This window comes from Catharus ustulatus, chromosome 8 (assembly GCF_009819885.2).
Source record: "Catharus ustulatus isolate bCatUst1 chromosome 8, bCatUst1.pri.v2, whole genome shotgun sequence".
Taxonomy (NCBI): domain Eukaryota; kingdom Metazoa; phylum Chordata; class Aves; order Passeriformes; family Turdidae; genus Catharus; species Catharus ustulatus.
Genome location: NC_046228.1, coordinates 11,319,660 through 11,339,829, shown reverse-complemented (window position 1 = coordinate 11,339,829; position 20,170 = coordinate 11,319,660). Strand labels below are relative to the sequence as shown.

The following is a 20,170-nucleotide window of genomic DNA, read 5'->3' as shown; positions in this document are numbered from 1 at the left end:
TGGCTGATCTTAGCTGAACTCCAGCACATTTATATATTTGTCATCGCTTCAGTTGCTGTGTTTTTTTTGTGGGATTCACAAAAATTTATCCAAGCATCTGCATTATTATTATTATTATTATTATTATTATTATTATTATTTTCAGTGTTTCTGCTGTTGATGCCGCAAGGATGAAAACGGCAAAAGAATGTGATAAAAATGTTCTCAGAACATTAGGGAATTCTGAATGTTGGCTGGCTCAGAGGGAATCTATTATTTACAATCTACTGTATCAAATTCAACTCCCACCAAATTAGAAACTGATTTTTGTCATTGTCTCTTTTTAATCTAACCCTTTGGTTAACTCAGGAGAAGCAGCACCATAAATCACGTGGACATCTATGGATTTTTTTTTCCCCTGCCAGCCATTGCTAGGACTAAATGTTCATCTCTCAGTGATTCTTATCAGCCAGGACACTAATAATAACATTTCTGTTTTGGGCTTGACTTTCCCTCTTCCAGGAGGAATAATATCCTTTTAATGTGCTTTGAAAAATATTTTTAGGGAGTAAATAACAATGCATGGGAAGATTTGACTTTGGGTGCTTGGGTTCCAGCTAGTGAGATTAAAGAAACTCCTTGTGCCTCTTTTCGTAATTGTCAAGAACCATGGATGGCATGGGGTCATGGTGTGAATAATGAATACTTTCTCACCTTTTTAAAATCAAAAATTCACCATATGTGCAACACTGTTTTTCTTTTGAAGATGGGGGAGAAGGAGATAAAGAATAGCAAGATTGCCCAGCAAACCAGGGTCAAAGCAGGAAACTCAGTCTTTCATGTCTCTAACCAGCCAAATGAAACCTCTCTTTAATTTGCTTTCTGAAGGCATGATGCTGCTGAGCCCTTTTTTTTCCCCTTCATCATTAAAACAGAACTCTGATTTTACTGGAGACCAGCTCTCTTTGCCACCTCAAGAGCAGTCATAGTAGTCTTGATGTTGTAGAGGAGGGACAGGCAGCATCACTATCCCATACCTGGGAAGGTTGTGAGTGTGGTCTGTGTGGAAACACAAAGGAGACAAGCCATTAAAAGGTGGAGACCTACATACCAGGTGTCCCAAAGTAGGTTTAAACTGGTTTTCCTTTCCCTTACCATCTCTGCCTGATTGCAGCCCTTCAGCTGACTGTTTTCCTTCTTTCTGTCTCTCTCCCCCAGGTCAGTGACTGGTTTGGATAAAGAACCTGACCTTGTGCACATGGAAGCCCGGACAGCTGATGGACGTGAGTGCCTGCAGCCAGTGCTAAAAAATGGGCTTTGAGAAAGAATGGAGTGGGAATGAGAATTCACTTTACCCATTTTACCTTCCCATTTACATTTTAATTGGTAGGGGAGATGTGGGCCTTGGGGTTTGATGTGATGTTCTTATCCTGAGCCTGCAGAGGAAAGCCATGGGGTGCAGGGCTCATGTCTGTGGAGGGGGTGGACAGAAGCACAGCATGTTGGGCTAAGAAGACATCTATTCTGTTCTCTATTTAGCTGTTTACACCAATCATGAAGAGCTGGGCTAGCAGCATTGTGCCATGGAACCTCTGTGCATTTCCAGAGGTGCTCAAATCAGCTGTGTGGTACCTGAGAATTTGAGAAATTACCTCCAGTCACACTTACCCTCTAGCTAGAATGTTCCTTTTCCTCTTTGTCTTGTATTGAAAGTATTTTTTAGTTTTGCTCATAATGTACAAATAGGTGTTCCACACCAAAACATTACAGGCCTTGAAAAGTTGCCTGGATCTGTAGCAGGAAATAGAAAAAAAAATTGTTAATCCCTCACTGGAATGAATCTAGTCACATTTGCAGTGAAATGGATTCCTATGTAGTCAGTCTCCAGCAAAGACAATGGTATTAGAAGTAAGTTGGCTTACTCTCTCCAAAGTGTTTTAGATATTTCTCACAGGAAATGCAGCAGAGTAATGCATCTGCTCCTTGTGTGGAACTTTATTCCATTGTGAGGAAATAGGAGCAATGGGGCAACTGTCCCATTTTGGTGCAGGGACAGTATAGGACAGCATAGGATTGAGGAGTTAGAGGATTTCTGGGAGAAAAAAACACCTTGTTTTTGTTGGTTGCAAACTTTTCTCTGTTTTAGTCAAGTGCTGCGTAGGCCAGATGTGTGAACAAGCTCCTGTCTATCAGGATGGCTTCTCTCAGGTTGTGGATATTCTGATATCTCTCATTGGCCTCCCACTGCTATTTAGTGATGGCAGCTGAATAAATAACCAGGCAATAAAAGCTCAGGGGTGACAGCTGTTTGTTGAATATGTGGGAAAAGCGAAACAGCACGACAGGTGGGTGGACAAGGTAGGGAGGCATCTTCAGTGCCTTTGCTGCTGTGTGAACTGTCACAGGTATGATGGGACAAGTGGTCAAAAGCAAATAAAAAACACCCAAGCAAGCAAGCAAACAAACTGCTGATGGAGTCTGTTTTCAAACTAAGTTTAAACTTGCTCACCCAGCTATTTGAATATTGGATATGTCAAGGATGAAAATGTTTGAAAGATGTATCCCCAGCTTAAAGACAGCTCTCTTCCTCCAGGTCTTGTTTGCTCAGGGGTTTGCTCTTGGTTCTTGTTTTAATGCATAAATTCAGCATTTTGAACTTGGCAGCTGATGGTGTTGAGGGTTTCACTGGAAGTCAGGCTTGGCAGTAGTGTCAGCAAAACAGCCCCACTGCAGCCTCCATCCCACATCTGTCAGGCCATGCTGTCCCTATTCTGTGTACCCATGTACTCTGCTCCCAGCCCTGCACAGCACAGCTGTGCTGCTCCAATTAGAGGTTCTAAGCCTTAAACCAATATCAGTTTGTGTTACAGAGCAGCAACAGCCTCCCAGCTACAGACTTCCCCAGTGTGATATTGTACAGCTCTGGGTGCTCAGGAGTGGGCCAGGGGACTTTTCTCTCAGTGAGTTCTGCAACCAAACTGGGCCTTCATGTGCTCAGTGAAATAGCTGAGGCACTTACACCTGCTGGAAAATGGGGCTCTGCAGTTACTGCCTCTTGATCAGAAAGTGTCTGATGAGAGTTTTCTTCAGTATTATGCAGAAGGAAGGAAAGGCTTCTCTAATGCCTCTTTTAGATCAGTCTGGTGGCTCAGTCACTTATTTGATGCATTAACAGACATGGATTCAAGTATTCCCATTGCTTAGTTCAGTTCAGATAGAATAATCTGTGCCTTCCATGTCACTGGCTACTTGAAAAATACATGATTCTTCTAGACTGGACATTTTTCTTTCCTCTTCTTCTGTTCTCCTCCATGCTTTTAATTTAAAAAAGAAAACAGAGAGTAAAAGCAGTAGAGAAGGAAAGGGAATGAAGGGAGGTGGTATTCAGAACTAGACTCCTGAATTTGATTATTATTTTTATTTTTAATTTTTAATTTTTTTTTCTTCTTTTATCAATAATGGGACTCAAGAGCCTATCTAATACCAATTCAGACACTGGAGCCTAAAAGGTGCTCTAGAGCTGGGAACAGGTGGTGGGGCATGCTGGAGTCTCATCCATCCATAAATGAGTCAGGGCTATTAATAAGCTTATGGATCTGGGAGCTGGCAGCCCTGTTCACCTCCCTGGTGTCTGTCCTTCAAGGTATCTTGTGACATGGTTTTGTCTGTCCAGTCATTAGAAATGGTTATGTCTCTGAAAAACCCATCTGCCCCTGTGTCTAGTCTCCTTAAATACTACAAGATGCTGATAATTCCAGTGCCTGTCTTATCTCAAGCTGTTCCCATCTTTTGTAGCAGATGAAGTTTTTCACATTTTTTCGACATCTTGGCAGAGTCATTGTAGCAGAATAATAATCGAGGCTTGCATTTTTAAATTGTAAAAACATGCAGGAGCCTTGGGCATTGTGCCTTCTGCCAGGGTGTAGTAGGCAGCAGCAAGGACAGGGCTGGATGCAAGGGAATTATTGTGATCACACTGGCACGAGCATCCACCATCATTCCTGGGAAGGATATATTGAACTTTCTGATGTTCAGTGAGCTAATCTTCACCCCACTCACAGATACAGTGCAATAAACAGGATTGGAATTATAGGAAAAAGAGGGGGAGAAAAGCTAACCAGAAAGATAAAACTAACAACTAATTCCTGGAGAGTCTACACATCTTTTTCTTTGGGGGAAAAATTATTGAGCCCAGTGAGTTTTTTCTCCCTCCCATGGAAACCTTCATGATGTTCTGATTTTAAACTTGCCTGACCAGTACCTGATGCAAGCTGAGCCAATTTGCCAATGGAATTTGTTTCTATCATCTGCCCTTTTCCCTATTAGCCATGCTGGCCAGCCATCCCTGCTTTCAGCTGCCTTGCTGATGCTGCCAGGAGGGAGCAGGACTTACTGTCCTGTGTCTCTCTAAGTCACAGTCACCTGCACACAGGTTGGCCCTTTGCAGCCTCCAGCACAGTGACACAACAGCTTTGGCTGTTTCACTGCTCCCTTCAGGGACCACACCTTTGGGGAGAGCTTCTTGTGCTCCTGCTTCCTGCCAAAGCTGGCATGGCTGGCAGGGAAAGATGGGACTTGGTAACTTGGCTTATTTCACCAGCTTGTCCCTTCCAATATCAAGAAATTGTTTCCGTTTTGTCACTTCAAAAAGGGTAAAAATACACTCCAGAATCTCAAGATGGAAGACTGTGTTAAATAGCAATGAGGAGGTGGTTCAAGCTCAACTGGAAAATGGCTGTACATCTGTGAAAGCCATTCCCTGATCCTAAGTGGGGTGGGAAGGGTTTGTGTGGAGGCTTGGATGCTGGGATTTGAGCTGCAGCAAGCCCTCCAGGCTGCTTGATGTCCATATTGCCACATTCACAGATGAGCTGAGAAAGTGGCTGGAGTTGCTTATAAGCATGAGAAGTTTTTAATGCTGCCTCGAAGTAGGGAGCTCTTCCCAACTCCTTCTGCCGTGGAACATTATAAAAATCCCAAAAGTAACAAAAAAATCCAACCTACTGAACAAACTCTGAAAACCAAAACACCCAAACCTTTTAACTCTGGTGTTGCATAGGACAATATATAAACTGGAAGTAATGCCCAGATAGAAACAGCCTCCAGTGAAAGGTAAGCAAGGCTTTGGAGGCATGGCTTAGTCTCATGGCACCTGCCCCTCTGGGTGAATGTCCTTTTACCTTGTGGCTGTCCAAAAGGGAGGTACAAAATTACCTCATTCTGGAGGAGAGAAGAGAATAGCTTGGAAGTCAGGATGGTCTCTTCTCTCTTAATGGAGACTTTTGTTGAGACCATGTACTTTTTGTGTGAGAAGATGTGCTCTGTGAATGGCACCCTGTAAGAAGCTTGAGCAGAGACTTGAGATTGTTTCTCACTTTGAGTTCCACACAAATGGGAACTGAACTGGTTGCTGCTATATTTTTTAACTGATTTTTAAATGTATTTTAAAGGGAATTCTTTTTAGTTTTCTTTGGAGAGTCAGGAAAAAAAAAGGCAAGACTTAACTTTCTGGTATCCTAAAGCAGACAGGTTTAAAGATATTTTATTTGTATCTATGGTTTTTTTTTTTTTTTTTTTTAATAGGCTTGTATTGCAAAATATATGAAAGTAAATAAAACAAGAGACTAAATGGAAAAAGGGTAGTGAGCTACCCCCCCCCCCATGTCCACCACCATCTCCTTGTGAATATTAATCAGGTGCCATTCTTCGAGTATATTTGATTGCTGGTGTAACACACTCAAAATGACACATTTCCCAATAGGCAGGAGGCTCGTTGTCATGTCAACACTTGTGATTTATCTGCATTTATTTGTGACAGGTTTTTATTCCTCTTCCCATTCTGTCACTCAGCAGCAGCAAATTATCCCCTTTTTGGAAGGATAAGAATATCCAGGCGACTGTGTGGGAGAACGTACTGGAGGGAACGAGCTTCTAAAAATACAACTCCTGACCTCTCCTCCTTGTTCTGCCTAATTTTAGAGCTACCTCAAAGAGCAAGTCACTGCTGTTGATCCCTTTGGATAGCATGGCAGCACACAAGACCCTCTTGTTTTCTGAGCAGTTGCTTTTATCCACTGCAAGGCTGTCTCAGGTTCCACACTGAGGAGCTAAATAGCAGCTCTGGGCCAAGTGTGTGTATCAGTTGATGAAGAACTTTAATTTATGCCAGCTGGAAGTCTGACCTCTCTGCTGCTGGAATTTTATGCTGGGAGAAAGCAGAGCTCTGATACTCTTGGTACTGGCACTGTCTCCAGGTCAGGTGTTTTTCACCATACACTTTAATCACTGCCCAGTACTCTGAGCTGGCACCAGCAACATTTTCTGCTGCTTTAGCATCCTCAGTGGGACTATGATTTCATTACTGCACCAGACCTGTGTGACTGCTCTGACTCAGCCCTTATTAACCTGGAATCCCTGGTGCATCAGCCCAGAACCAGGTCTGCAGCCTTTAAGCAAGGGCCTTCAGTCACTGGGTGGTTGAGCATGGACCTTTATTAGGTTAAAGCTTGGCTGTGGTGTGTTCCTTTTTTAGACAAAATATTTTAGAAATTATTGGTCTAATTATTAATGCCCCTGACTTGCATTATTTTTGCATTTTTAAGAGTGTTGCTGGGACAAGACTATAAGAGTAAACTATCAGTCTGTGAATCTTGTTTAGAATCTGGGAAGGCAGTTGGCTGAATCTCAGAGGATTTCAGTTGTGCCCTCCCTGAGCTTTCCACATTTTGCCCCACATTTTGCTGTCACTGGAAGGACACAGACCAAGGATGAGGCAGTTTTTTTGGGATGGAGAATCCTGTAAGCAGCTTTGCTGGGCTAGTGACTATCTTTTTAAACTTCTCTTTTATCATTTTGGGCTCATTTTGACAAAGTCCATGTCAGAATGTTCTGTTGTGAACTAAAATCTCTGTGCCAGGCTCACCCTAGCCCTTATAAAGTTGCTGTTGACTTCACTGATGGTCTGTCCTCACCTTTTGTAGAAAAGCAAAGAAGCATTTGAATCTAAGAAGCCTGTAAAAGTGCCACAGTGCAAAAGATATGACTCTTTTATCACTCCAGCTGTCATCTTAGTAGTATTTTCATTTTCTCCCTAATTTGCGGTTTTCAGAAGAGCAGTTGAAAAGCAGAGATGGCATATTTAGATTACACACATCCAGAAACATAGTGCCTTCATTGTTCTGTTTCATGAGGCCTTTTGTTAGCCTGAGTGAAATAATGCTTAATCCCCTATAACCCCTCTCAACTTGCTGGAGGTGAGCACGTCTATTCTTGTTCTAACTTTCTGCATATCTGTTTTTTCCCTTCTGTTGTCTTCATGTTCTTCTCCCCGTCCTGTTCCTCCTCTCAAGCAATGCCAAGGCCTGACAAGATCTCATTAGTGTGATAGTCTTCTCATCCTCTTTCTAGACAGAAGCACTGGATGATTCTTGCAGTGCATAGAACTACTGTTAGGAATCTTCAGCTACTCATGCTATTTCATGTCTGTGGCATTTTCATTCCTAACCTGTGTTTGCTATACAGACTTAATTTTGGGAGATGTTTGTAATTTTCACAGAAAAATAAGCTAAAGTTAATAGTGTTGATTTGGACTTTTTTTTTTTCTTTTTGTGTTTTGCTACCACAATGAAACCAATCAACAAGGCTAGGGTGTTTCAGAGGGAAGACAGGGATATGATTTCCAGAAGGGTATAGGAATTGGTGAATTCTGCCTGGGTGGCTTCTGTCCTATATGGTCTCACCAGCAGCTTTCTGATGCACTTATGATTGGTATCCTCCATTTATGGTTTGAACTTCAGTCTGCTGTGGGATGTCTGCACCACAGGGAAGGGAATGGCGAGTGTTGAAGTGTGGTCAATTCTGAACTTGAGAGAGCAGTTAGTGTCAAAGGCTGGAGGCAGATCTGGAAATAATATCTGCCTGGTTGAATGTAAGATCTTTTGAGCTGCTGATGGTGTTTACAGCCAAGTGGCTCCTGCCTGGGCATTTCTGATGTTCGTTTTCTCCCTTTCAGACACGCACTACCTGACCTGTCGGATCCAGGAGTGCTCTGAGACCAAAAGGAGCGGGCCCTTCTCGCGCTCCATCGACGTCAGCTCCCTCGTGGTGCAGGATGAGTACATCTTCATCCAGGTACGTTGGCTTCATGCAAATGGGACGTGAATTCTGCCTGCACAAAGTATTTATCTGTGCAAGGGAGGAGGCATATTCTTAGGGTAAGCATGTGGGACTGCAGTTCTTAAAAGCTAGGAGTCCATCCTGTTGGCTCTCTAGGATAGAGCACTTGATCTCTCTGCCCATCACTTGTCTTGAATCCTATGTATTTTTGAAATTTGTTCATTAAGGGTTCATGTACTTCACAACTTGCTATTTGTCTGGTTAACTGTAAAATGTAAATGAGCTACAAATGGATTGGGGAGAACAGAGAAGAACAGAGGAAAGGTGTGAATGATTATTTTAGCAACTGGAAAGGTTTGTGCTGATTTGACAGTCAATTAATGCTAATAGCGTAAAACAAAAATTGTAGTAGGAGGTAAAATAGCAGAAAAATTGAGAAAAGATGTTACAAGGCAACTTCAAAGTGAAAGATGGCTGTAAATTTGTCAGTTGGTGATGATTTTGGAGATGAGGAGAAAGTGTCAGGAATCCAATGAGAAACTATGTGTTTTTGAGGTTTTTGAGATACTTGGGCTGGATGGAACAGGGCCATCTCTCTAAGTTTCGTGTCTGTGGAAGCCTGAGAATGAATTGTACAGTCTGGAAGAACACTTCCTGAAGATGTACCATTTGGTTGAAAGCTGAGAGCCAGGCTGTGGTGATTCCAGATTGTAGGAAGCTCAGGAGACACAGAGATTACAGACATGGTGATGTTAACTGCTTGTCTCCAGCGCTGAGTTGGGGGGAACAGAATGAGATGGAGATTGGATTCCGGTGGTACAAAAAGGACACATGCTTCCCTTTTTGAATAAGACTGGGTTACATTAAGCTCCTATTTTATTTTCTTGAGTGAGCATTTTTTTCTTGACTATATCTAAATTATGAGAAAGTTTTGCTCTGTTTATTGTCAGACTTTGTTATAAAAGGGAAGACACATAAATCTGTGCTGGGATTAGGTGGAGGACTGAGTCCCTATGGCCTGGGAGGACTGCAGTGTGAAAACTGCATACATTTGAGCAACACTGGCAGATTTCTTCTGAAAGTGGGGAAGACTGTTGCTCTGGAGATGACCTACTGCAATGGGAACCACAGCTCCCCTCAATCCCCATGAAACCCAATTTGCTACTGCTTCCTTTGGCCTCAGTGGAGATCCACTGCTAGAAAACAATGTCCATTCAGTTTTTGCAACTTAGTAAGTCATGATTTGACTAGAAGCAATGGCTTTCCAATCGATAAATGCTCTACTCTCCAAGGAGTATTTTAGAGAGACTTTCTTAATGTGGTGGTTTATATCTGTGGCTGAGGGTGTTGTGGAACATCCAATTCTTTAAGCATGAGACCTTACAGACATTTCTCACACACAGCTCTCATCTGTGTTTAAACAAGGCCACTCTGTTTAGACTCTTGATCTCACAATGAGGACATGTGCCTGTGAGTGTGTTCCTCTGCCTCAAATCAGCAGTCAGCAGCTCAGGCTATTAGCTGGTGAAAGCTTCAAGTTAAAAAAAAAGTGTGTGTGTGAGTATACCAACACATGCACGTATGTATATGTAATATTCAAGTGCCTTGACTATTCTTAGCAAGGTTTTATTATAGCTTAATGGGTGTTTGAATTGAAAATCACATCCCCACACTTTAGAAAACTGTTAGATGTACACACAGAGCGTTGCTGCTGCTTTGGGCAGGAGAGCCTCCATTCCCAGGCTGTCTGTCCCTTTCCCTGTGTTTTGCATCCCACTGGCAGGGTCTCTGCCTGTCCTGCAGGTGCTGGGAGAGGCTGCAGATGCTGGGCAGGGATTGGGTCTGTGCAGAGCTCGGGTGGCACGCAGGCACTTTGGATTCCCAGCTCTGAGATGAGAGTGTGCTAAACCCAGGACACGGCCAATGGACTGTGCAGTGTTTGCTTGGTACAATGTAGGAGTGCTGTATGTCCTGGATGTGTTAGTCTCACAAATTGTGTGGTGTTGCAGCCTATTATGGGATTGTCTGTGACTGCTTGCAATGTCTCACACGTATTGTTCAGTCTGGATAATCTTAGACAGAAGTGCAGGAGCCAGGTCTTTAGAATTTTAAATATTAGAGATGAATAAATAAATACCAAATTAAATGTTAAGAACCTGGTGAGGTTTAACAGCTGCATAAAGGATTGGTGCATGCGCTCTGATATGTCTGCTCTGGAACAAATCAGAATTAATGTCTTGGAGTGGAGAAATGAACTTGTTTCTTTTAACTTTTGTCATTAAAACAGTAGATTTCTAGTCTAAATCTGTGGGCAGTTTTCCTCTAAAGTTAGAGAGATCAAAACCTTCAGGGGCATTTATCTCTTATTTCAGTATGAGATAGGTGTCTCTTTGAGTATGCCTTTCTCATTAATGTTGGAAGGAACCTAAGTAGAGCTTAGTGAAAACCCCAAAATTTTTCGACAGCTAAAATTAGGGAAGATGAATTCCAGCTATTGATACCAATGTCTTAGATTAGCTGTATACAGTTATTTACTAGTGAATATTCATTCTAACCAAGTTGATGAACAGGCCTGTGCTGTAACATTCCTGGGGAGCATTAACTTGTGTAACTGCACTCACAGCAAACATGATACAGTGATCCATAATGGATAGGGAAAGAAGAACACAGAAGATATTATAATGCCATTATAAATCAACAGCTCCTGTTGTGCAGCACTTTTGAAAGGATCTTTCAGAATTACAGTACAAAGCAAGAAAATGAGAATGATCTTATGCTTCAAAATTTTATCTCTTGAAGAGAGTTTGAAAAGACTGGCACTGGTTACCAGGCAAAAGAGATAAATAACATAGCCCATGAGGAAAGATGTAACAGGTAATGGTGAGGGAAGAAAGAAATAGCTGCTAAGAGAAAGTAGGAAGAATTATTATGAATAAAACAGTAGGTGATCACTCTGAATTTATTGACTGACTTTCTATTTGATTGATCAATAGTTATTTAAGGATGCCTAGCATTTCACCAGGATTTGATTGGATAATTCTGCATATATTGATGCATCAAGAGAAAATCTTACCCTCTCTTGCAGGTAAAAGATTTCATTCAGTTCACAGTATTGTTCTGGTGTAACCAGGAGCCAATATTATAATCTTCTTTCATGATTAATACTTTAAATTTATACAACTTGCAAAACAGGTCATTTATTTGTGAGAAAACCTTGGAATATGTCTGGAGTTACATCCTATAGCAAAAAGGAGTTAATATGATGATCAAATTTTTCATTTAATATCTGTATGTGTGATATTCTCATCTGCAGAGCCCACATTATAAGACACAGGGATCAGGGATAGTGTTTTGGGATGAGTCTAGAGTACTGATACTTTGGAGAATTTGTATGTTAAAATATAAATTACAGAAGGAATTCTGGTAAAGGTATTTGTCAAGCAAGTCTTGTATCAGGGTTTCTAATGGAATTGGTGAGGTTGCTGAAAAGCGTTGACAATTAAATAGACTTTAAGGAAAATGGCAATTATTTATCAGGACATTCTATTTTGAGTGAGACAGCATTGTTTTGAAAATTCCTTTTTATTTTCCTATTATTAAATAAATAATATCAATGCTACTAGGTTATTTAAAGAGAGGATCAGGGATGATCTGTGTATGTTTCCTTGTCAACAGATCAAAATTTCCACTGAAAATGAAGGAAAGCATGAGCAAATGTCACCAGTTATTTCAGGCAGTGAGGAGAGTCTGGCCCACAGAAGTGTTGCTTGTTTGTGGGGGTCTGAGGAGTCCTGAGAGGCATGAACAGGGCACTGCATTCCCTGGGAACCAGCTCTGCTCTGGCACAGTGCTTTTTGCAGAGAGCAGCATTCTTGTGGGCACACCTGCAGCTGCCATAGAGAGCTAAATATTGCCAAGCTAAAGGAGCTGTTCCTGGTTGCCCAAAGGTTAAGTGCAAACATCTCAGGTGCAGTGGCTCAGTGGTTCTTCTGGGTGGCTGGACTCCCTCCTTGGCCACCAGTGGAGAGGGGTGACATTCCCAGTGCTGACCTGGGTGAGGAATGTGTCTTCACACACAAGTCTGGGTATCAGGAGATGGACAGAAATAGTGATGAACTCTTCAGAATGTGTGGCATGACTGGCACTACTACTGTTACAGTGCTGGTCACCTAAGGAGGTTAGTGGGACAAAATTTACAGGGTGACTGTATTTTTTGAATTGGAACTGATAGAGTTAGAAAAGGGACAGATAAAATTTTGGGCATATTCACTAGATCCTAAGGGACTTGAGGAAGGATTTGATCTCTCAAAATTGTTTTTTTTTAACTTTTTTCCCCTAGCTGTAGATCCAGAGCTCCTAAATATGTTTCCATCCCCCTACTAATCTTGTTGTGTTGGCCAAACCCTTCTGCATGTGGCTTCCCCCAGAGATTGTACCAGTCTAGTCTGGTATGCAGTTATTGCTGTCCCCATTCCTCTCTTATGCTTCTGTCTCTGTCAGCACTTGGAGACCCTCAGGGTTACTTTGGCCTTTTTGATTTGAGCTGGCTGTAAGTCAGTGCAGAGGTGTGTGGATGGGTGATCAATACCTGTCTTGGTTGTTTTTTATGTCTTTATTTTTTCCAGGATGCTGCAGACTCTGCTATCCCAGTAGAGAGGAGCTGAAGTTGCTCTGAATTGAAGCTCAGACATTCAGCACTTTCATAGCAGTGACAATGCCACTGGGTATAGAAGAGTCCTCAGACTTAGCAGCTGATGCCTGTTTGGGTTTGGGGATGATACAGGACAGACAGATGCTTTGGAGATGAACCCCCTCAGATCTCTCTTTGATTGGTGGTCTCACAAGGACAAGGAGAGAGACAGGGTCTTGGCTGTGGTTTATAATTCTGAATGTGGTGGGGTCTGTGCTGTTGCCATTTAGGAACAAGGGATGATGGTTACTCACATCTTGCAGCAGTGTAGAAGCAGCTGCAGTTCCTGTAGAAACTGTAGGAATTTTATATGGAAATGAGAAGTTTAAGTGAAATGCTCTTCTGTGGTACTGATCTTTTATCTGGCCCTTTACCTTCTGAAATAATTTGGAACTCGGGAGACTTTTGCCTAATTCAGGGAGTAGCACAGCAGGGCAGCATCTCAGCCTGCTCAACTGGCATGAGAAAGAGCAAACCCAGATTTTCTTCAGAGGTTGTTGTGTGGTGCAGCTGAGTGGGAGTCTTACAGTGCACATCTGAATAACTCCTCTGGCTCACAGGAGCAAATGCTTCTGCCAAAATCTGTTGAACCATTTAAACTTCTTTTGCATCAGAAAAGTTTCCTTAAAACATATGCAGATGTCAGTACTCACCCACAGTCACTGATAACTCCTTACAAAACCTATGGATAATATTTCCCTTTTTGGATGCCTGGTGTCTCATCAAAGTGTGTCCAAAAATTTCAGCTGAAGTAATTTAATGCAAAATGACATTGATAGACTTTCTTTTTATCTGAATTAAATTCTGGTTTTATCAGGGTGAATTTATTTATAATAACCTATTTTCCCCCAGCCTCAGTAGAAAGAGAAATACTTATTATTTATAATATTAGAAATCAGCTGGGGGGGACATTTCTCTTCGAGATGTTATAGAGGGGGAAAAAATTTCCTGATTATAGAAGCTACATATATCTAAGCTCAGCTCAGAGAAGTAGTTTAATATTATTAAACTGTTGTAACCATGCTTGTTTAGGAACAATTGAAAGTGTTTATGTTTAGCAGGACATGAGTGTATGTTTCAAGTTTGAGTATTTAAGAATAGGCTAAATGAGCATATTAGCTGAATTGAAGTAATTTATCAGGTGAATAGACTTCAACCAGCCACCACAGCTGAGTTTATGCTAATTCATAGGGATTCCTGACCTCAGTTATCAAGTTATCAATTTAAAAACTCTTTTTCTTTTTTTTTTTTATTAATGTGAGACTTCTCAGCAGTGAAACAGGATAGAGGGGAGAAATTAAATGTTCATTTCCCAGTATAGAGCCTTCTCTTTATTTTCATAGAAACTAAATACACCATGTTCAAATATAAATTTCTTTCCTCCATTTTTTCCTCCATTAACTAGGAGCCAAAGGTCTTAACAGAAATCAATCCATGCAATTTATTTTTAACTTCACCCTGCTTAGCTGCGATTGATTTTTATCTTTGCGATCGATGGTAGAGAAAACGGTTTGGCGGGACAATGGAGCACTCTCCCGCTTGTAGGGGTTGGTCTTTGAGTCTTTTATTGAAGGAATCATTAAAAGCTTATTATGAAACTAATAGGATGAAGACGTTTAAATGATGAACACGATTACACCTGTTTTACTGGTGAATAATGCCTGCTAGAGCTGATCTCCTCTTGCTCCTATTTAAAATGCTGGACAGCACTCCAGTGGGGGAAATTAATCCATACAGATGAAAGAAAGTGCATCCCACGTGCTAGTTAAAAGCTCTTCTTACAGCAAGAAGGCAGTAAGTAGTTAGCTACTTTCCTATTCACTGCTGGGTGCTTTTCATCCATTTCTAGCACAGTTTCGTCTTTTCTATGTGTGCCAAATATCACATTTGGAACTTCAGCCTAAACATCTCTTGATAAAAAAAAAATTATTAACATTTTTCTTTCTTTATTTATTTTTTATTGATTTTCTTTCTAGGGCTTTTTGTGCTGTACTTTCTTTTATCACTCTCTCCCCTCCCCTCATGTCGTCTGATTGATCAGCTGAAGATGTGAAGTATTGCCTTGGCAAACTCATATGTTTCCTCTGAAATCTAAAGGAGATTTAATGTGTACAATTATGCTCTTCTCATAAGTTGATTTCTGTGTGGGTGATGTGCACCTGCAGCTCTGATGTGACTTGTGTTTTGGTGTAGCTGCACATTTTCTGCAGGAGATGCTTTTAACACAAATGCAATGCTTTCACTCAAGATTACTCTGTCCTTTAGCTGTGTCATCTTTGCTCTGAGGGGAGAGGGAGCTGAGCAGGGACTGGGCCAGTAAATGCTCCTTTGTCACAGCAAATTTTCTCTGATGGGTGTGATGCTCCAAAGAGTGTCATTTTTTCCAAGCCTGCTGAATTTGCCAGGCAACCTGAGGGTGCTTCATGTACAGAAACTCCACAGTGCACTCAGGTAATTGCATATTGTTCAATGACTGTGCAGAAGGCATGATATTAAGGAAAACCACAGGGAGAAAACTCAGACTGGATGGTACCTGTCATGATGGGGTTTATGCTGGGGCAGTGGAGAGCCTCACTACACAGAAATATCTGGAAGATTGCTCTTCCTGGTCATGGTGGGTAATCAAGAAGGAAGAACATTACATGAGGTTCATGTTATTCCTCATCTTCTGAACCTCTTGGAACTGGAATTTTGGTTAGCTTGGGAGAGGAGGCACAACTTTTCAATCATCCTCACAAACATGTGCAAGTCCTAGGCAGGGCTGTCTCTGAAGAATCAACCCCAAAATCCCTTGGTAAGGGTGGTAGTGGAGCAGCCTGCCTGCTGAGCTTGTCATGGCTCTTCTGTGCTTTAATCCACAATTTGATTTGGGGGATTTTATGCTCACAAAAAGGAGAAAGGGAACCTAAAGTTTAAGCAATGAGGAGGGGTGCCAGGGCACTCTATGGAGTTGGAGAGCACAGATCCAGGATGCTGCTACAACACTGACAGAGTGTTTCTGAACATCTGACTCCTGCCAGCTCATTTGATGCTACTGGAAAGGAGGGGAACTCTACATGCAGAGGAATCACCTCAGAAAACAAGTGAGGTCTTTGTTGAAAATGACATCAACTATATACTGTTAAGAACTTACTATCAACAAAAAGTGTAAAATCTGGTTCTCTGAGCTTTTTGCTCAATTTCCTGCAAGTTCTTTGAGCAGCAGGAGGCAGATGGGGTCCTCCTTAGCCCAGGGGCATTTTTGAGATTCAGTAATTTCATGTTTGTTCCTTCAATATCTGCCTTACATTGGAAACTACAAGTCCCAGCATCAGCCCAGCCAGGAAGATGATAAAGAAGCCTGATACACAGTGATCTACAGACTTGCCTTCCAAACTCTTTTAGATAACATAGGTGTTTTTGCCTAAGATGAGCTCCAATGTTAAAAAAAATAAAAAATAATAAAAAAACCCCACAAAGCTTGCTCTTAAATAATCATATTCAATCACTAACATGAGAAATGGCTTTGTGTGTTCCTAGACATGTCACAGAAATTACAGAGATAAATAGATTCCATGACAAATTTTATGTACTTTTCTGCAGTCTTGTGAACATATTTATTTTCTTCTATGTTTGATGCACTCTGTCTGATTGCATGTCAGAAGGGGGAATGAGCCAACATATCCAGACTTTCAGGGATTTCAAAGAGAAATTTCTCATGTTTCTCTTTTTAAGTGCCAGCTGATATAAGTTAGATGAGACTTTTGTCTTGAATGTGGAAATATTAAAGTAGTAGCTCATGAGTGGAGGGAGCAAAAAAGAACACAGGTTAGGAAAGACAGATGTGTTTAATGACAAACACATTTGTCCACAGGAATCATTTCCACTGGCCAAAAGCCCAATTAAACACATAAAGTAGAAATCCAGAAAAACAGATTAATGATCCAGTCATTAGCGATGGAGGAAGAAGAAGACAAACCCAGCTAATTCTGTACTGAGCATGACAGATGAGCTCACAGCAAATAATTGGGTGACATTCATCAAATGTGAACTGAGAGGAGGCATTGGAGGGCAAAAAGCTGCCATAATCTCTAGGATTTACAGTGTTGGAGCATTTGCTCATAGGAAAAGGAAAAGTTCATCAAAATAAATTAAGTTGGGCCCTCCAAAATTCATTCTGTACCACAGTGCTTGCCAAAACTTTATTGGAGGCTTGATCATTTTTTTGGAACTGTTATAACTCTGAATGTAAATCATGTAAAGATGAGATCCTGGCTGGGAAAAGCTTACACAACTCCTGCCAACAGAATTGTGGGTGGCTTCATATTAACTGGCTCAGGAAGACCACAAACCTCAAAGATTTCTATTTCTAAACCTTTGTCAAGGTGACCTAGTCCTGGTGGAAGCCTGAAATGGAGTTTAACTATTGCATGTTGAACTTCAACATTTTTTTTTATCCTAACTTTCTGAATTTAAAAACCAGACAAACAAACAATAAATACAAACAAATCCACTCCAGGTACCAGTTTTCAGTGGGATAAAACAAAAAAAAATGGTATAAAACCTTTTGAGTTTGGCAGACTTGTAGTAGATCCTGTTGTGGCACAGAAAGAGGAATTTGATCATCCCCTGATACTTTTGCCACTCTGTGTTCACTGGATTAACTGGAAGATTGTTGGACTGTTTCCAATCTTAATTGTTTTTTCTCTTGAGGCTGCTAAATACAGTTATGATGACATTGCAAGTAAAAATGGGGACAATCTGAAGGGGAAGTCTTAGTGTAGAAGCTGGTCCTACTTCTAAACCTTCTTTTCTTTCCAGTTTTTCAAAACTGTCAATGGAAAAGCCTTGAGTTGATCAGATATCAAATTTCATGACCAATAATAGCGTGTCCTTCAAATGACAGCTTCTCCAGGGAAGAAAGCCACTATCTAGAGGTTATATCATTGCTGAGAGTACAATTGATGCTATAGCAATATTCTGTGTAAGCTCATTCTCAAATATCACTGTCAGATAAAGGAAGTATATCTCGGAGAGAATCTAGGACTTTTCTCTTAGCTTTACTGGAAACTGAAGAAGCCAACAAGTGCTGTCTCATACAATAGACAAGTGCTTAGTGCATTGTTTTATCTTAAGACCTGCAAGACTGCCAAACCAGCAGAATGCAGGAAATTCACTGATGTAAGCCTCGTTTTAGCCAGGTCTGAGATGGTGCCAGAAAGAACACCTCCAGCAAGAATAAGTGACTCTTGACAGGTTTTAGATCCCATATTTTACAAATTATCTGTGCTAGATCTCATTGATGCATGGCATTTTTGCATAGAGTTAGTTCATTCAGTCCATAAAACTGCAGATTTGGATGTCTATCAGTTCCCCCCACGCACATCCATTTTCAGAGAGTATAATTTCAGAGAAACCAGTTTCATAGTGACAAAGGGCATCTGAGAGCTTAGCTCCAGCTTTCCAGGAGCACATTTACAGTGAGCATTAAATGGTGCTAGTGTGGATCTCTGCTGTTAGTCACTGTAAAAGGTTGTTGGAAGACAATCCTGGCCTCAAGGGACTTACAGTGCAGACAAGGCTGAGAAGCAGCAGAGAAAAGAGGGATTATCTCCTACTTACAGGGGAAGAACAGAAGAACAGAAACTTTAAATTACTTGCCCAAGGTAATTGAGCTGGACCATGTGATGAAACCAAATCCTCCTTTTCCTCCCACTCAGCACTTTTTTTCCTGAGATGTTAAAATTACTCTGTATTTGAATAAGAGACAAAATGGAGAGTTCAACAGCACGGCTTAAATAAATAATTCTCCATCCCTCTCAAGTTTGTGATTTCTTTGGAGTCACCCAGACGCTTTCAGGGACAGCTGTCATGGAAAAGATATCTGAAAGAAAGTTTGTCAGGCACTTTTAGAGGTGTCATCACAGAGTCTCAGAAGGGTCATCACTCACTTTCTTTGGTGTTTCCACAGGTGACAACTGGTGGAAGAGCAACTTACTATGTGTCATACAGACGGGAGCCTTTTGCACAGATTAAATTACCCAAATACTCCCTTCCTAAGGTGAGTCCACCATTTGTGAGCATAGGCATGTAATATCTTGGGAATCTAAGTATGTGAGGTTCCATAAGGTGAAGTTCCAGCTCCTTCACTCAGCTCACAACAACCCCACACAGTGCTACAGGTTGGGGACAGTCTGGCTCAGTGGAAAAGGACCTGGGGGCGTTGGTTGACAGCAGCTGAATGTGAACCAGCAGTTCCTGAGCTGCAAAGAAGGCAAATGGTGTCTTTGTATCAAAAATATTGTTGACACCAGGACTAGGAAAATAACCTGTTATAATACAAATTTGTTGGTGGCCCTGATTTAGAATTGGTGCATGCTATAAAATCAGGGCTACTTTTGTAATTTAAAAATCAGAAGTACTTTAAGGCTAGGTGTCATGGGAAAGTCTTTGAGCCATGTAAAGGAGGCTTGTTTATGCTGCCCTTAGTCACTAGAATATTTTTGCTGTAGAGTAATAACTATCTGTCATGTGCAGATTAATGAACTCTGCTGGAGTTGTACATATGTGAGGTTGGCGCCAGGGTAATGCAATATTTCCACTGTAACTGGTAAAACCAGATTGAAGTCGTTGGGCATTTTGCTTTATTTTCACACTGTTGGAATAGGTTGGGTACCTCCTTAATCTTTAAGGAATTACAGCTACTGGGCAAGAATAAACTTCCTGATTTAGTCTTCCTTCGTTGTGGGAAATGGCAAATCTCCCACTGATTGTACTCACTGGGATAGAATTAGGCCCTCTAGTGGTTTTTTCCCCCATCTCATGCCAATAGGATATGTTAGGTCTATTAGAAATGGCACCATTTAATCAATCCCAACTTTTCATCTAGATACCTCACACAAAAGATTAAGATGCCTCCTAGGTAGGATGAGGATATCGAGCTGATATTCCTCCAGATATTTTTTCCTGAAATCAGGTCACGCCACCCTTTGGGAGACTTCCAGAATTATGATTTCTTGTTGCAGAAACAGGGAAAGAAATTAATCAAGGCCTCTTGGTACTCTAGAGAAAGTTTAAATAGATACAAATAGATAAATGGAGTATCGTATTACCACGGTCATTTTGCTTCTAGCTGGACCTGTGTCAGTTCGTTCAACAATGATAGCAAGGATGAAGTGCTTCAGTACTCATCACCATCCTGAAAGTAATTTCCATTAACCTGTTTTAAAATAATATTGAGAAAATGTGCTGTCAAATCTCTTTGATGTTAAAATTTAATGGGAAAACCCTTGTTTGACTTTTTGTGTTTATTTTGGTCAGCAGCAGAAATCCAATGAAGGTTAGTGGGTGGATTATTTGATACCCATATATTGTAAGATAATTGATCTCAGATAAACTCTCAATAGG

General features: G+C 41.1%; 1 protein-coding gene across 1 annotated transcript in view; it reads left to right on the top strand.

Moving 5' to 3' along the window:
- The window catches only part of SORCS3 (sortilin related VPS10 domain containing receptor 3), a 275,461-nt gene that overhangs the window by 192,458 nt on the left and 62,833 nt on the right, over positions 1-20,170 (top strand). Inside the window, exons 6-8 of the mRNA XM_033065516.2 lie at positions 1,198-1,262; positions 7,991-8,109; positions 18,735-18,824. Coding sequence (XP_032921407.1) covers positions 1,198-1,262; positions 7,991-8,109; positions 18,735-18,824 — 274 coding nt within the window. The remainder of the gene's footprint in view (positions 1-1,197; positions 1,263-7,990; positions 8,110-18,734; positions 18,825-20,170) is intronic.